Below are 17931 nucleotides of genomic sequence, written 5' to 3' on the forward strand. Positions count from 1 at the left end.
GTTCATTTAATAAATTAACTTTAGTGAAGATCAAAAGTTTGTTTATTTATTCCAATGCGATAATATGAGACGACATGACTTCATATTAAAAAATGTTATTGAGTAAATAGGATTTTTATGAAAGTTAACGGAGTTTATTAAAAGTATTAAGTTTATGCTACAAAATATTTGATCTATTTGTTATTCTTTTACAATATTTTTTAACCGACTTCAAAAAAGGAGGAGGTTACTAAATTCGACCGTGAATATATATTTTTTATTTTTTATTTATGTATGTTCGGGGATAGCTTCGTCGTTTATGAACCGATTTTGATAATTATTATTTTTTTGAAAAAGATATATCCCAAAGTACCATGCATGATAAGGAAACCAGGATCTGATGATGGGATCCCAGAGAAATCCAGGAAAACCCTCGAAAATCGTAGTGACGCCTAGTGTGTTTGTTAATTTTTTCACTGACAGATAGCTGATGCAGTAATGAGTAACTTCGCTTCAGCCTATAATATTCCACTACTGGGCATAGGCTTCTTTCCCCATGTAGGAGAAGGATCAGAGCGTAATTCAGCACGCTGCTCTAATGCGGGTTGGCGGATATATTCCCTACTATGAGTAACGATCGCTATCAGGTGTACATGATAACAACCGGGACCGAAGGCTTAACGTGCTCTCCGAGGCACGGTGGGGAGACACACAAGGACTGAACAAACACCCAGACCACGGCAAACACCTGTATGGCCAATACAAATGTTTTTCATATGCGGGGATCGAACCCGCAACCAAGAAGGAAGGAATTAATACGACGCAAGGATGCCCAGCTTCCTCCAGGAATTTATATGTATATGAAAAAATAACAAGCCTTTTACGAAACTTCTGAAGCAATAATCACGTAGGGTTAGACGAAACTGTCCTCAATATTGCATTGGCAGTCAATTATCTGATAAGCCTCGTCACCCTTCGCCTCAGAGTGTACTAAGAAATCATATGTCGGCAATTCGGCATCCCCGTTGCCATGGCAACTCCGTAAGAAAAATACCAGTACTCAATCGCAAATCGAACCGCAAACTTAATTACGTCTTTCCATTTATTTCGCCCTTGTCGTTCTATTAAGTTCCGGTTGCCTAAAATTAATTTGTTGTTCTAAAATACAGCTCGTAATCTAATTGTCTCGGCTACAAACGTTTCGAGTTTTAATTTCCTAGAATGTTACCGGTAACGAACAGGAAAACTTTCGTACTAACGAACATATGCTAGGAGAGCGTTCATATTACCAACGATACGTTTCGGTATTTTATGGGCAACCGACGGCATCCGTTTCGTATATTTTAGCTTTACCAAGTACTTAAATTTAAAATGAATTTTGTTTTACTTTACTGCCGCACTTGTGATTTGTTTTTATTTTTGATAAAAACGCTAAAACGCATATCTTAAACATCTGTTTCATCAAAATTATGATAATAAAGACTGTTACTTTTGTTTATATTTATGACTTAGGCAGTTAATTCGCTCGCGTAGAAATTGATGATATTTACATAGAGAGGCTAAGGCAGTATAATTATAATAATTATATTGTAACAATTCATGAACTCTTTGTACCATATTTATGGTTCACCTGTCGTGGTCTCAACCACGCTTCATGGAACAATCGTGCGATAAAAAGTGTTCTCTTAGTTTTCTCAAGCCATTTTTAGGTCATTTCAGTAATACGAACAAATCTCCTTTTATATTACTATTCAGAAATTCCGTAAACATTGGAATATTTATTTATGTTATATGCAATCAAAATTCTAAGAATAAAATTTCATGCCTTCAAAATCTTTGCTTCCAATATGACCCAACGTGGTGACTGGGTAAACACATGAGTTCACGCCGTTTTTGTCGTGAACTGGTGGAGGCCTATGTCCAGCAGTGGACTGCGATAGGCTGAAGTGACTTCCAATATGACAAATGGCATTAAAGATATAATGAAGCGTAAAAAATACATCAAGACTAAAAAATTTACAGTTTTTTTTTAGTTATTTATTTTTAACCAATACCCCCCTGGGGCTCAAAATAAAGTGTAAAGTAATATTCATGAAAAATAAGAAGCACTCTTATACGAAACATCAATGATTTTGATGTGAGCTATTTTCCCTTGATTTCAAAAATGCTGATCAAATGTCTATGGAAAAAGTTTGAATTCTTCTAACTCCAGAAATAACGGAACGGACTGAAACGCGTATTTACTCATTTTTAATTAGTAGTTCAGAAACGGTATTTTCAATCCCTACTTCATTCCTTTAAGGATAGATTGCCCACTAATAAATATCATGATAATTATGTTAAGTAACATATTTATAATATCAATTTGCTTTTTTTTTGTTAAACAATTTTTTCAAGAATATACATTCGGGTTTTTTAAAAAGACCGGACCGAACCGGCTGATCAGGATGAGATGATATTTCCTGATCTGGACCCGATCAGAAAATCTCATCTCATCCTGATCAGGTCCAGACCAATCATCTGCGTTACATGCCTTATTTAGTCCTGATCAGGCGTGCCTGGTCCAGTCCTTCTAAGGAAGACGAAAAAATTTCTACTCGGGCTAGACCATCTTAATCCAGTCCTTTAACAAAATACTTTATTAGCGATCGTTTACTAACAATCAACTATTTTCCTGCCAAATATCAAGCTTGTAGCATAAAAAATTAAGGAATACCACATACAAATACACATTCAAATAATACAAATTTTCTCGAGCCTTTAGACCACATAAATCCGGTAACTACCTCTGTGTCCAATTCGTGTGTGCGCCACAAAAAATTAGGATTTTTTATAAAATCTTTCGAGGGCTCTTAAACTTTCGGCCCTGTTACAAAATTATTTCTAAGTAGACTTTTATTAATTATTAACTATCTTAGCATAAAAAATGAAGGACTTTCATATAAACTTCTAACATCCCTTAAACTGCTAACTATAACTACCTCCCTGTCAGATTTCATCATCAAAAAACACTAAAATTTTGTTCAGTTCGCAGAGTTATAAAATAAATAAATTTCTAAAATAAAACTAAGTTACTCCTTATTACATCAGCTATTTACCAGTGAGTCTCGTAAAAATCGGTCGAGCCATTTCAGAGATTAGCCGGAACAAACAGACAGACAGACAAATATTGTAAAAAAAATGTTATTTTGATATATGTACCGTGTATACATTTATCAACTACACTAAAGATATTTCGAAAAAATAATAATAATTAGGCTCTCTATAATCGATGCCAAATCCGAAACTTTCTTTTTTTTTTAATTTTCGTTCTGTTAGAATATCACTTCATGAATGAAAGTCACAATATAAAATCGCAAACGAAACCCGCGAGTACAACTTGATACCTATTCATATAAACTGCAATAGATTTTCTTACTGTAAATCTTTCGCTATAATTTAGAACATTTTTATAGGCTCTATTCAAATTCGCTTATCAAATAATAGACAATCGCTCGGTCTGACAAATGCTAAACGGACATACCTTCAGAAAAATCCCAGAGCGATCATAGAGAAAATATACATTGAAATGAATAGATACGGTCTTTGTGAGCAAATTGCTAGTGGATACGGAATTGAGTTAGACCGGACGGGGAGCGTCCGCGGCCGATGCGACCCTTTGTCGCGTCATCAAACTACAAATTGGTAGTTTAGTTCTGCTGCTACCGGAGCGCTGCGGGCGATCGTTACGGAGCACGGAACTTTGCAAAAAACGACTCTGCAACTTTATGTTGTTATACTTTGCTTCGAGGATACTTTGATACCCGATGTAGACGCTAAATAGTTTTTGTAGTAAGTATTGTATTCTTTTGCCCACAACGAGCCATGAACTAATTTGACTATACGCTGCAGGAGATAGCAAAATTATTTTGCATTTTGGTTGACTTCAAAGTCTGCTGAAGAATTAGAAATATTTTTATTATTATTTTTAAGGCCTTTAATAGACAATCGTGTGTCATTTTAAACTTAAATAAAAAAAATTGCAAGTTTCGCAAAAAAATGAAAAATGAACTGCAGTGTACAGTTCAGTTTCATGTACTTCAAATGTATTTACAAAACTAAAATTTCAAAGTAAAATTTAGACCGTTAAAGCACTATTTACTGGACTGGCAATCAAGGTGCGGGCTGAAAGCCGGCATCTACTAATGAAACGCAATGAAGCTAGTCACTACCCGTCATAGCGTGCAAGCGATCCGAGTTAATTAAATTTTGACACCAAATCTGCAAATATATCCGTTGCATACTCAGTTCCGTAATGGTCGATCTGATTCAGCAGTTCGCAGGCACGTATCGAAATTGGACTGATTAAATATTACTGATAAATAACGTCTGATGCAATTGTCTTTATACACATATTTGTAAAAATGTTTAAATTGAAATGTTTATGTGTACTTTATTGTACATAATATTATTAGCTTATTATTAAGCTATTTAAGCTTATTGGCTAAAAAGAACGTCGTGAAAAACTCTGATTTTTCTGAGAAATTTCTGAGACTTAGGTATCCAGTAAGTAAGCAATTTCGCAAATTAAGTTTCAACAGTTCTTCATACGAAAAAAGGTCCTTTGCTATAGATCAGAAGTCATGTCTAGTTTAGTCAGCAAAGAATTCATAAGAACAATCAAATTTTAACAAAATATTCATATGTGACCGTGGTTGTCCATGTATGTATAATTGTATATCCCAATATATATTTATTTCTTTTTACAAAAAAAAGGTAGAAAAATATTGAATTGATTTATTGATATATTCTTATAAATTATTTAAACCTTAACTCTTTATACAGTTTTTTTTTTATAAAATAATAATAGAGAAGAAAATCGTTAAGTTTACATTTAATTATAGCAATGAGCATACAAAATCGTATATTTGTCTTAGCATTAATTATCGGTCAAATTCTATTATACATTTGTTGGTCTGATAAACGCCAGTTCATGACTGAGTTTCTCTAAAAGTCGCATGGAAAACTCACTGACGGTTTTTTTTCGGCAAAAATTTTCAGGCAAAGTTTTTGAGCTTACTCCTTTAAAACTAAACTGGCTCTATAAACCAGATTAAAAATTCAAGCAGTCCACCCAGTGTACACACACGTGATTGCAGTCAATTGTCAAATATTGTTGGAATGATTGATTTGATACTTTCATATCTATCAACTATTATATTGTATTTAATCTTATTATGTCCATTTATTGCACCTACTGTACACGTGTTTGTAATTGTTATCCTATTATGACTCTACAATATCTGTACAATTTAAATTCATCAAATGGATAAACAGTCAAAATTAAATTGAAGTTGTAAATACAAGTGCACCAATTAATCTCATTCGTGGCGTCTCTCGTGCTGTGTGGCTACGGCACTAAAGAATTTAGCCACCCCCTCTCTTCCCGTGGGTGTCGTAAGAGGCGACTAAGGGATAACAAGGTTCCACAACCACCTTGGAACTTAAAAAGCCGACCGATGGCGGTATAACCATCCAACTGCTGGCTTTGAAATACACAGGCCGAAGACGGGCAGCAGCGTCTTCAGTGCGACAAAGCCAGCTCTGCGGTCACCAACCCGCCTGCCCAGCGTGGTGACTATGGGCAAAACACATGAGTTCACGTTATTTTTGGCGTCAACTTGTGGAGGCCTATGTCCAGCAGTGGACTGTATAGGCTGTAATGATGTGGCTTCTCCATTCTACTTGACATTGTCAAAATCATTGTGCTATTCTAGCACTATTGGAAGTATACTTGTACATATGAAATTTTTTTAAATCTAATATTTGTGCTTTATCACTGTCTAAATTAAATTTACGTTCAAGTCCACTTAGTAAAAATGTCTCGTATCGATCAAGACACTGACATAAATCAATTTTACAAAAGCATACCCTAAGTAAACTCTCTTTATCGAACAAACAATATAAAAATATAAAGTCCCTTGTCCCTCAAGAATCCCCCATCACATAAAGATGAAAAAGGACACTTGAAAATCTTAAAATATTACTTACGCTTTTTTTAAGATATATATTACTCTATTTATACTTTATTTAATATGTGAATAAAAATATATGCCAGTACTTTACTACATTTTTTTAAATTTTATATTACAAGATGGTGCAATAATGGGAGCCAAATCAAATATAAGTAATAGCTATTATTATTTTGAACTCATCATCGTATTCATCATTATACAGACCTTGGTTTTAAAACAGAGCTTTGATAAGCAAATTTAAAAAATCTTTGAGTACTATTTATCCATGTTTGAGCTTCAAGGAAAGCGAGTTTTATAACCGAATATTTGGCCTACATAGAAAACATTTTAAAGTGAATTACATAATGATAAAAATAAATCTTTATCTAAAAATAAAAATTAAAGCCTCTGTCCTTCTCTCACTGTGCTCTATGTTTACAGTTTTCGCGAAACACGAGATGAATATTTAAACAGATAATAGCCCTGGAAACTTACAAGCGTTATCAACCTTAATATAAACTCGTGACATTTTGGACTAGAAACATGTATTCCGCCAACGTACTCTTTATAGCAATTAAATTTACGGTGACTTTTAATGTTTACTAATAATGCTTGGTTAATCATTATTAGTAAACATTAAAAGTCACCGTAAAACCGGTTGGTCGTGATATATGTATCTTCTAGAATCCTAAATGGAGAAAGAGGCCTTGATATATGTATCTATACAAATAAATAAAAGGAGATGGATACGATTCCATACATTCTTGGGCCAAAATGTAATGAAATGAAAATGGTATAAATTAATGCATTTAGGCTTATTGATCCCTCGCTGAAAATTATCTATATTTTGGCTATCTGAGAGTGGAGTTATTAGACTTTTTGTAAAAGTGAGGTTATGTTACAATGTCTATAAAAAACCCGATCACTAAGTTCTTGTAGCATTAATGTTTGTTATATTTAGTAAAGACTGTTTGAAAACTCATCTATAATATAAAAATGAGTCGCTGAATGTGTTGCTAAGCGCAAAACTCGAGAACGGTTGGATCGATTTCGCTAATTCTTTTTTTTAAATATTCCTTGAAGTACGAGGATGGTTCTTACGGAGAGAAAAATTCAAAAAAAAAAAATTAAAATTTCCTGAAAAAGTCTAAAAACAACACTTTTCTATACTCCCATACAAAAGATTTGTGATAATACTTAAAAGTCAATTTGAACTTTAATACAATACGATAAAGTTTGTGTTAGGCGATACGAAGTTCGCCGGGTCAGCTAGTTACAAATATAGATATACACTTGAAACCATAAATAAATATCAGGAATGGACTCAGAATGCATCGGAAAACAGTAAACACGAAACGAGTGACGGACACAGTATTACTGTTAGTAAGCTGTCAAAGCTGTCATTAAAAATATGATTTATTTTAAATCGATACGAAATCGATAATCATTTTGGTTTATCAAATATTAATTGATATTTTCGATATTAATGTAACTTTATTTAAATACACGTTATTGTTTACAGCTTTAATTATGCATCTAAATATCTTGAGTTAATTAACTAGTGCAAACATTTTCTTTTTGAATTCTGTAATCGATTATAGTGGAATCGATACCCAAATAATTTGATGAAAACTATCTTTCTCAATTTTCTCCGCTTCTAGATTCAGAATTGAGCTGATATTTTATATTTTAAAATAAAAAAATATGACCAATTTTTTAAACAATATCTCTACTCATTACATTTTGGCCCAAAAGTCGCATTCTCCTTTAAGTGTCTGTTTTTAATATTAAAATAACCGCTTTTAACTACATTCATATGTATGTATACAAGGTACATATACCAAAATAACAATTTTTATAATTTTTTCCTGTCTTTCTGTCTGTCTGTTTGTTCCGGCTAATCTCTGAAACGACTGGACCGATTTTGACGGGACTACAGGCAGATAGCTGATGTAATAAGGAGTAATTTGGACTACTTTTATTTGAAATATTTATTTATTTTATATTACAATACAATTTTTTTTTTGTTAAATTCCACGCGGTCGAAGTCGTGGACACAGCCACTTATATTTAATCACTTACAATGTCAACGTAAACGGATAAGGCGTCGCTGTAATTTATTTCATTTCGACTTATACTATTCATTTCTACTACTATATAATAAGGTATACTTTTAATGGATTTTTTTAACCTTGAAAATACTTATCCTAGAAGTGGTGTCACACTTACCTAATCAGTGAATGATGGAATTCCAAAAGCCTATCAAAAGCAAGAACTCCTTTACATTACGATTTTATAAAAAATCTGCTATCCATTTTTTCGAGGTTTCGTGGTTTTAAATATTTTGTGTGAAAGCGTGAAAACGATCTGTCGGTAATTCAAGAAATATTGAAAAGAAAAAAGATTCATAAAAGTTGTTGAGAAAGCAAACTGATTCAAGATTATTACTGTTAGTAGTTATCATATTGCATAAATACTGTTTATTTCGTTTATATAATGTTTGTAACTAATGAAAACGTGCTGTAACCAACTTAAATAAAGTAATTAAATTTAAAACTAATTATGACTAGCCCCTTGGCGCAGTTTGTAGTGACCCTGCTTTCTGCTCCGAGGGTTGTGGGTTCGATTCCCACCCCGAGTCTGGGTGTCATATAAATATTTATTTATATATTTATATATGTATTATTTAATAAAGTATGTTTATCGAAAAAAAATATGTAGCTATATACCAGTTGGCTGTTACCTATAATACAGGCATTAAGTTGCTTACTTTAGGAACAAACGACCGTGTGTGTATTGTGTATAAAAAAAAAACATAAATATTTCTATAGACATAACATGGTGTACTGTAAAACTGTACAGCAGCTGTGCCCCGCGGTTCCACTTGCTTTAATTTGAGGAAAAATACCCTATAGGGTTCCTCGTTAAATGGGCGCAAATTTGTATAGGCCATACAGATATTTGTCGTGTTCTGGGCGTCTTTGTGTTGTGTTCTGGTTGATTATTTTGTGTTTCTAGACCTCTGACAAAGGAATAAATCCTAATAAAGGAAGGAAGCCGTTAAGTGTGAGACTTTTATTATTGTTGTCATTATTCATACGAGTGATTATTTCGGTTACGATTTATAAATTATTTTAATTTAATCGATGCCAAAATACTTCAATATTTAAATAAGCTCGCGATCATACCGGTGGTGTTAAATTCTGTTAAGATTTACTGAAGATGGCGTGAGTCTCTCGAGCCGTAGGTAATCCTCACGTCGCATTCATAGTCCAGACGAAATCCATAATCCAATTACGCTCAGCCTCCGAACTGCTCTCGGTCGGGACTTACTGCTGTCAAACTGGATATGACTATAAAGAGGAGTGAAGGTTTTATTATTAAAGTGAAATCGCTTTCAATAGTTTCAAATACTTTTCTGAAATTGACCTTTTTTATTGCATTTTAATAATTTTAAAAAGGGTATTAATCTCTGTTTTTCTCGGAGCATTTAATAGCAATTATATAAATTTTGCTATTCGTAGGATAAGGTAACATCCCACTGCTGGGTACAGGCCTTTTTCTCCATGTAGGAGAAGGATCCGAGCCAGGAGAGAGATCGGGCCTGCTGAATCGTGAAGGTACTTACAGGCTAGCAGTTTTTATTCATCTGCTTCTCTTTGGTCTGTTATTGTGTTGATAAAAATCGGAACTTTCCTCATTAAACAGGCTAATTTTAGACTTTTTATTACATATCAAACATAAAAACTAGATTTAAGTATCGAACTAAAATAAAAAGCCCTTCTAGCGCAATTGGTTAGCAAGGAATTCCGTAGCGCAGCTCCAACGCCAACAGTCAAGAGGCGTCTAGCACCTGGACGTGACTATCGACTGCCGTAATCTGGGCCCCCCATTAGGTGAGCTATCCGGGAAACTTGCGGCGATCGACTATATTGGAATTAGATTGCTTTAATGTATTTTTTTTATAGAATATATGATAATTAAATTTGTTTTATAGAATATATGACGTTTAATTTAATTTTGTTTAATTTGATTATTTTAATTTCGTTTAATTTAATTTTGTCCAATTTGTTTAATTTTATTCTATTTAATTTGTTTAATTTAATTTGCTTAATTTGATTTGCTTAATTTAATTCATATAATTTGTTTAATTTAATTTAATTTGATTTAATTTAGTTTAATTTGATTTAATTTAGTTTAATTTTATTTTATTTGATTTAATTTATTAAATTTGTTAAAACTTGTTTAATTTGTTGATATTTTTTTGTATGGAATTAAATAAAGCTTTATTATTATTATTATTATAGAATATTTGAAAGATACGAATCTATCGTAAAGATTGATATCCGTTATTGCAAAAATTACTTTTGTCTAGTCGCGTTAAATTTCATCTCACCACTGACAAAATTTATTTTAAATTTCCGATTAATCACGAGTTCCGAGGGCTCAACCCCTTTCTAGCTCAAATGACTTGACTTATTACACAATAATCATTACAACGAATCACGTACTTTCATAGTTTCTAAGCTCCAACAATTCTACCTAGGTCATTGACAATTGGTATGGATTGTTTACAAACGCCATTAAAGTAATTATCAATTGCAATCACGTGATTGATAGCTGTTGATGAAAATTTTTCAGTGTACGATTAAGCATGTGTGCTTTCAAGGGTTCCAATTGATGATTTATGCGCTTTCATTGACAATTCGTCATCCTAAATATGAATCTCTTATTTGATTTCCGGCAGCATCATATACAAGCTAAATATTATCCCTATAAAATTTAAAAAGTGAATTTAATTATAAAAAATTATTGAAAATCACCATTCTAGCAGACATACATTAACAAACATTGTGTTTAAATTGCCCGTGAATAAAATTGTTTTTTATTTGTTTGATTGAAGTACTCGTACGTCGATTAACTTCGTTTCCGTTTGCCGGCAATTAATTGATTGACAAGTGTTTGCGAATATGATCCATAATTGGACTCTCAGTCAACGTTGACGTGTCGATAGCTCTATGTGAAAGTGTCTGCGCCCACCAGGAGTATTTGAATTTTAAACGGTGTTCAAGTGGTCTGTCTGCTTTAAATCTTACTCGTATCTACGAAATGCTTATATATAATTTTTCGTTTTTTTTTTTTTAATATTAAATTTCGATTTTATTTATTTTATTTTTAAGAAAACTTTATTTATATCTTTGTCTACAAAAAGTAAAATTGAGATAAATTGAGATTTGGTAAATAAACAAGATTTCTTTTAGTTTGAACTTAATTAAAACATGAGAGTGACAACAAGCATAATAATTTATTATTTATTGTACACCAGAAAAACTAATTAAAATAAATTACAAAACAAGAAAAAGTACAAAAGGCGGCATTATCGTATGAAGCAATTTCTTGCGGGCAACCTTAGGATGTTAATTGAAGAATAAGAATGTAGTAGGTGTAAAACAGAATAATTAGGTATAAATAAATATAAAACATTAATAAATATATTAGAATACATATGTAGATATATACATAATTATATACATAGATATTAAAGAAAAGAATTTACTGTTAGTAGTAGTCATTTATTCAATTTATGTGTAAACATTCATTAGAGTAACAATAATAATTTTAAAATCAAAAGATGTATTTGTTGATACACACGCACACACACACACACACACACACAAATTACATAGTAAAATAGTACATATTTGTTGATAAACTGATATTACGGATTATTATGCCGACAGTAACAACTAAAGTGTAAATATTTAGAAAAAATCATCCAACTTTTTTTAATGCAAAACAGAAAAAAAAGCGTTGCCGTTTTTGCATTTCTAATTTTCCGACATTGAAACGCTTTTAAGACCATTAAACTATAGTATCGTTCGTCAAAGGGTCGACGATCGACGCAGGATCTCGGTGACATTGTCCTCGCACGAGACGTCCCGTGTCCGGAACACAATCATTAGTGTGCTCACTCAACGTGAAACCGATTTCATCCCCTACGAGTGCGCCTCTTTGAAACTGCCGCAATATTGTCGAAAGAAGGAAAACTCTTTAAGAGAAAAAAAAATATTGCCCGAATCGCGGCGAAGAAAATGAGAACGGAATGTCGAGAGGCAATCGAGCGTGCGAGTCTTACCAGCCAATATGCTTCCACGTTTACGTTATCGCTGACTCTGCGAATGGAAATACTTTGCCTCTAAACGAAAACGCGAAGCGAACCGATCAGACTTTCACCGCCCGCGGTTGTAAACTCGAACGCCTAAAACAACTTCGTTACAACTCCGCTGTTTTGTTTCTGGTCTGCAATATTAGTTTTAGTCAAAAAGCTATTTTTCAACCCGCCGTCGAAAGGCTCGTAAAGTTTTCTAATTTAACAAATTCACTCTCGATGTTTCATGAAGTCTTCGCTGTAAGGTTTAAGACAAGATGAATCAAAGTTTTGTATCTTTAGTCGAGTAAAATTCAAAATTAATTGAATAGTTATTTATTTATTTATATAACATCATCTTATTTCTTTTTTCTTACCAGGTACTACTTTTCCCTGAAGAAGGCTGGGCTCGAAGTGCTTCTTCCTCGTACTGGACACTGCAACCGTGCTGGTGGCGGCGGTCACGGTGCAAAGTGGTCGAAGTAGCCGGCACAAGAAGGTTAATACTTTGCTTCATAATTACATTATTGTAAAAAAGTACGAAGTAAATAAACACGCTTAAAAGATTAATTTAATATAGGAAGCTATAAACAGTCAAAAGTTAATTTAAAAAGAAATTAAACGTTAAGCTCGAGTGAGGAAGCAGTTTATCATACCGTTGAGCTTCGGACGTGCTTCTTGCAATTAACTGTACATTCAGGTAAGTGCTAAGCCGTGGTTTGACAAACGGCGGAAAGACGCCGGGCGGAGGACGCCAGGCCGACACTATCTCATAATCGCAGTTCTAGTGTGGCTACGTCGGTACATTAATATGTACCTATGACTTGTACCAAATTAATAAAGTTTATTTTTGTACAAGAATAAAAAATACGCAAATTAAGTATGAAGAATAAAATATTTCTTATTTTCTTAGGTAGGTAACAAAATTATTTACTTATTAATTTTTCAAACCAGTCTTGCGCTTGTAAACATGCTTTTGAGCTATGTAAATTAAAATACAATTAATGAAGTACTTATTTTTATCAATAAAATTAGGTTATTCAAAAAAAATACAGTTATAGGTACTTAAAACTAGTAAAATGTAAACATATACAAGCCGAATAATTGCAATGTAGCCAAAGGTAAGAAGAGTTAAGTTCAAAAATAGGAAATCTAATTTTTTTTTCACGCTCTTCACGGGTTAAAATATTCCTCAATTTTGTAATTTCCGTTGATATAATCTGTACATACACTGAAAAGTTGCGGGAACGTGCCGTAAATAAAGATGGCGCAGGCGCCAAAAAGCTTAGCGGGAATGAGATAGTATTTATTAGGCACACCGCCGTTTCACAAAATATTTTGCCTTTGCTTTATTACGCCCTGTTCTTGTTTAACAACGTTTCGCGACTTGAAGATTTTAATATTATTCCATTGTGAATAGATTTAACGGTACTAAGCTCTGGTATTACAAAGTAACAGAGTACCGACTGAGAATAGGAATATACAAATTAGACTTATTTTCGAGATGTCTTCGGATACCATTACTGAATGATTGAATAATTTTGAACACAATCTGCTTACTATGCTGTTTAACACGAATAAGCAATAACGTTAATTCTGTTTTTTTTACGTAAATTAAAATGTCAAATATATTGTCAAAAAATTTAAAATTGAACGATATATTTAATTAAAATTACTTTCTCTTAAAATATACACAGTACTAAAACAAATATATACAGATATTTCATCCTCTGTAAGCGTAGGGGCTGTTGTGAGAAGAGATGCCTTAGCAACGATACTAGAGAGAATTAAACGGGAACGGGACTGTTAGCGCTAACGATTATTGCTGCCCGACTATTTTGCTTAAACGACACTTATTTCATGATAAAACCACCCTTAACATCTTTATAGTATCGGCTGTTTATAGCTTTGCCATATCCTAGTGTCATTTCATCTATATTTTACGTTCTTTTCTTTAAATAATTGTGTTTGCAGACAAACGAAAAAAAACCGACTTCAGTTACATCGACAAGTAATACAACGTAGATCGACGAAAAAATAGTCAAGTAACTACGCGTTATCAAAGATTACTCAAAAAGTAGTTATCAGATCTCGATAAAATTTAAATGTGACCACATAATGAACATCAACTTTTCATTAAATTAAAAATTATCAAAATCGAAACACCCAGTAAAAAGTTATTGCGGATTTTCGAGAGTTTCCCTCGATTTCTCTGGGATCCCATCATCAGATCCTGGTTTCCTTATCATGGTACTAAAATAGGGATATCTTCTTTCAAACAAAAAAAGAATTATCAAAATCGGTACATCCAGTAGAAAGTTATGCGGTATAATACAACGTAGGTCGACGAAAAAAGCGTCAAGTAAAAACGCATTATTAGATATAGCTCGAAAAGTAGTTGTTAGATCTCAAATAAATTTAAATGAGACCAATTGGCACACACCACCTTTCGATTAAAACAAAATTTGTTGAAATCGCTCCACCCGGTCAAAAGTTCTGATGTAACATACATAAAAAAAAAAAAATACAGTCGAATTGAGAACCTCCTCCTTTTTTGGAAGTCGGTTAAAAAAAAGAAATCATTTTAAAATCACTTCGACATGTTTGTGTTTGTATAACCTAACAGATTTTTTAGAAAGACAGATTGCAAAAATAAGCTTTAAAAATTTTATTGAATAGAAAATCTTTAAGCCTTACATAATACAAAATAATAATCGGACATACTATTTTGAGAAGTAAATATATGAAAATCGAAAATTGAATCGTCTCGAAAAATTTTCATTGGAGGATCACAGTTTTCTACGTTCTGTTTCTAAGTATTATTCAAAAACTGTAGAAGAACGCGAGTGAAAATGCTATAGCATGTATTTTGTGAAAATGTTTGTTTGACTTTATTCTTTTTTATATTGTATTGCGACTTCATACCCGGCTTAGTCCTAGTCCTTAGTCCGATTTCTAAGTCTATAGCTTCAGAAAACAAAAGTCGACAATAGGCGGTAAAAAGTAGTGGGAATTAGTAATAGGGCTTCAATATTTTTAATTCATCCGTGGGAATCTGTAGGGTTGTGCGAAATGTTTTGGGCTATTAAGCGGTCTACTGCCATTACAGCCGCTGTTAGGGCTGCGACGTACGTGTTGGATCTGCGCCCTAGTAACGAAGCTACGTGATCCGCATAAAGAATTGTTGCGCTATTAGTGAGTACGTCACCGCAAAGTTCAGATGATTCAAAAAGAAATTCGAATAAAGATTGACGTTTGTGGCAACAAGTCAAGCATTAACTCTTAAACAAAATATATACTTACAAATAACAACATTCATACAATGTATTTCTGCTCAATTCTTTTACAAGTAATCTGATATTCTTGACTATGACATCATATAATTTTCTTATAGATAAAAAGGTAAAAGTTACTAACATAGGACCATAAGTACCAATGTTTATTTATATCTCGCTAAACACAATTGTTTATCGACATTATATCTTACATAGATGCTTAAAATAAATGAGTTTTGCATAACCATTTCCTTCCATATAGAGTTAATTGTTTTTAAATTATCCTTCCCAGGGGTATTTATAGGTTTAAAATGAAAACAAGTTTGTTTTGTTTTTCTTTTCTTGTGTTTTTCCTTTTATTTTATTTTTTCACGTTTGTTCATTTAAATTTTAAACGGATGGATGGTCGTAATTGGCCTTTTTGATTATATTTCATTCTAGTTTGTTTTATAATTTTTTCTGTGCTGTGTACCATCCCTTATAAGTAAATAAATAAATAAATAAATAAATAAATAAATAAATAAATAAATAAATAAATAAATAAATAAATAAATAAATAAATAAATAAATAACGATTGATGTTTCAAACCGAGTTTTATTAATATTTACGTTAAATTCTCTTATGCAGGCACAGTACTAATGCAAGAATGGTTGTGAGCGGGGTCAATGCAGTGTATATCGTCGGCTCATTTAAACATCTTGGCACCGACGCCGATTTTAAGGTATTCATTACACACACACATGCATACAACGATTAAAACTTACTTAATCCTAATTTTTTTTATAGAAAGCAACCCCTTTGTAGATGTTTTTTTTTTCTTAAATTCATAATTAAACCATAATTAAGTTACATTAAAATAAAATAAAAATTGAGATATGCTTATACATTTAATCAACTTTTATGGATACCGTAATTCTCACAAACTGCTCATAATTACTCTAATTAAGAGTTACCCAACCCTAGTATAAGCTAGGTTAATTGCCAGGAATCGAGAAAATTGCCCACCAAATTTAGGCCACTCATTGCATTCTATTTTTAAATATTACAATACTTATGTTTTCGAAAACGAGAAAGATGTAATTATTTCTCAATGTCATTATTATGGTCGAGCATTAGGGATTTGTTGTTATAAGATGCTCAGTGCAGCCATTGCATCTCACAAGATAGTATTTAATGACGCACTTTCAAGGCAAGCACATCGATAATCGACTAGGTCTTATCTTGGCGTGAAAGTCTAACTCATAATTTCTTACTAATATAAAGAAATCCTTTTATTACTACATTTTAGTAAACAAACGATCGTCATCGTTATTATTATCGGTCATTAAATTGGTGTATTGTTCACAGAAACTGGTTGATGCGGTAACGTTTGCGTATTCGATTCCCGCATGTAAATTTTTGCTACCCGTACAGATAGTCGTCGTGTTCTGTATCTTCTTTAATATTCACACCCTAAAGCTCCCGATATTGATATAACCAATGAGATTAAGACGTTTATTTTTTTTTTTATTTACATGTTTCTTAGCTGTATGTAAATTTTAGTAAGATAAAAGAGATGATGGATTATCTCAAGAAATAGTCACTTCCAGTTATACCTGACAACCAACGTGACTCAAGCCGACTTCAACATGGGCTACACTATGACTGGCACGCTGGAGCGCGGCAGCCGCTCCTCCAACAGCTTCCAGGTGACACACTTTGCCGTCCTGCGCCGCTGCGACCACGAGTCACACCACCTTAAAAACGCTTAGTCACTAACAAACATGAAAAATTTTAAACTCAAATAGAACTCGCCACTTAAACGTCGTCTAGTATATTTTTATGGGAAATTGATGATATTTAGTTTTTTAGATAAGAGTTTAAGCCCTAACTTAAGGTAATTTTAAAGTTACCTCGAAGTCAACTTATCTTTGCGGTATTGTGAAACCGTTATTAAAATTATATAACGTTTTGTTTACTAAGTATCTAGTTAAAAACTCTCTGTTTAGAATTAGATTCGGAAAATGATCTCATATAGGTTTTTTGCTAGAGATTTAGAATAAGTATATTGCCAAGCGATATTGTGATGTTAAGATTGTAATAGTTGATAAACTCATAATTTCCTAGTCAATCCCGAAGGAAATCTAGTAGTAAAATAAATTTACATGCTTTTAAGTGTTTTAATAAACCTAATTAGTAGATGCTTGATAGACGAGTACGGTTATTTTTGTAAAAGTATGATATAAATTCATAGGGTACGTCATTAAAAGTCCATTTGATGTATAATTAATATATGGAATAAGATTAAGTGAAAGTGAAATGTTCATATGTAATCGGGATGTTTGTTGGGATTACGAGCAATTAGTTTCCACCGAGTTAACTAATTTAATGTATCAGGAGTCGAACGTACCTGTATTTTAATAGATGTACTTCTAATCTAGGCATGTGTACGTTGTTTGGTATTGTAAATAATTTTGGATCGAACTATTATGAAGAAGGTGTGTTGGATGAGAAATTGGATCCATTTTTAAATGGCTGTGAATGGGATATGACAAA

General features: G+C 32.6%; 1 protein-coding gene across 1 annotated transcript in view; it reads left to right on the top strand.

Moving 5' to 3' along the window:
* Positions 1–17147, top strand: part of LOC123660703 — a 39519-nt gene extending 22372 nt beyond the window's left edge. Inside the window, exons 2-4 of the mRNA XM_045595752.1 lie at positions 12501–12619; positions 16024–16117; positions 16986–17147. Coding sequence (XP_045451708.1) covers positions 12501–12619; positions 16024–16117; positions 16986–17147 — 375 coding nt within the window. The remainder of the gene's footprint in view (positions 1–12500; positions 12620–16023; positions 16118–16985) is intronic.
* The last annotated feature ends 784 nt before the right edge of the window (positions 17148–17931 follow it).

This window comes from Melitaea cinxia, chromosome 15, assembly GCF_905220565.1.
Source record: "Melitaea cinxia chromosome 15, ilMelCinx1.1, whole genome shotgun sequence".
Classification (NCBI taxonomy): Eukaryota; Metazoa; Arthropoda; class Insecta; order Lepidoptera; family Nymphalidae; genus Melitaea; species Melitaea cinxia.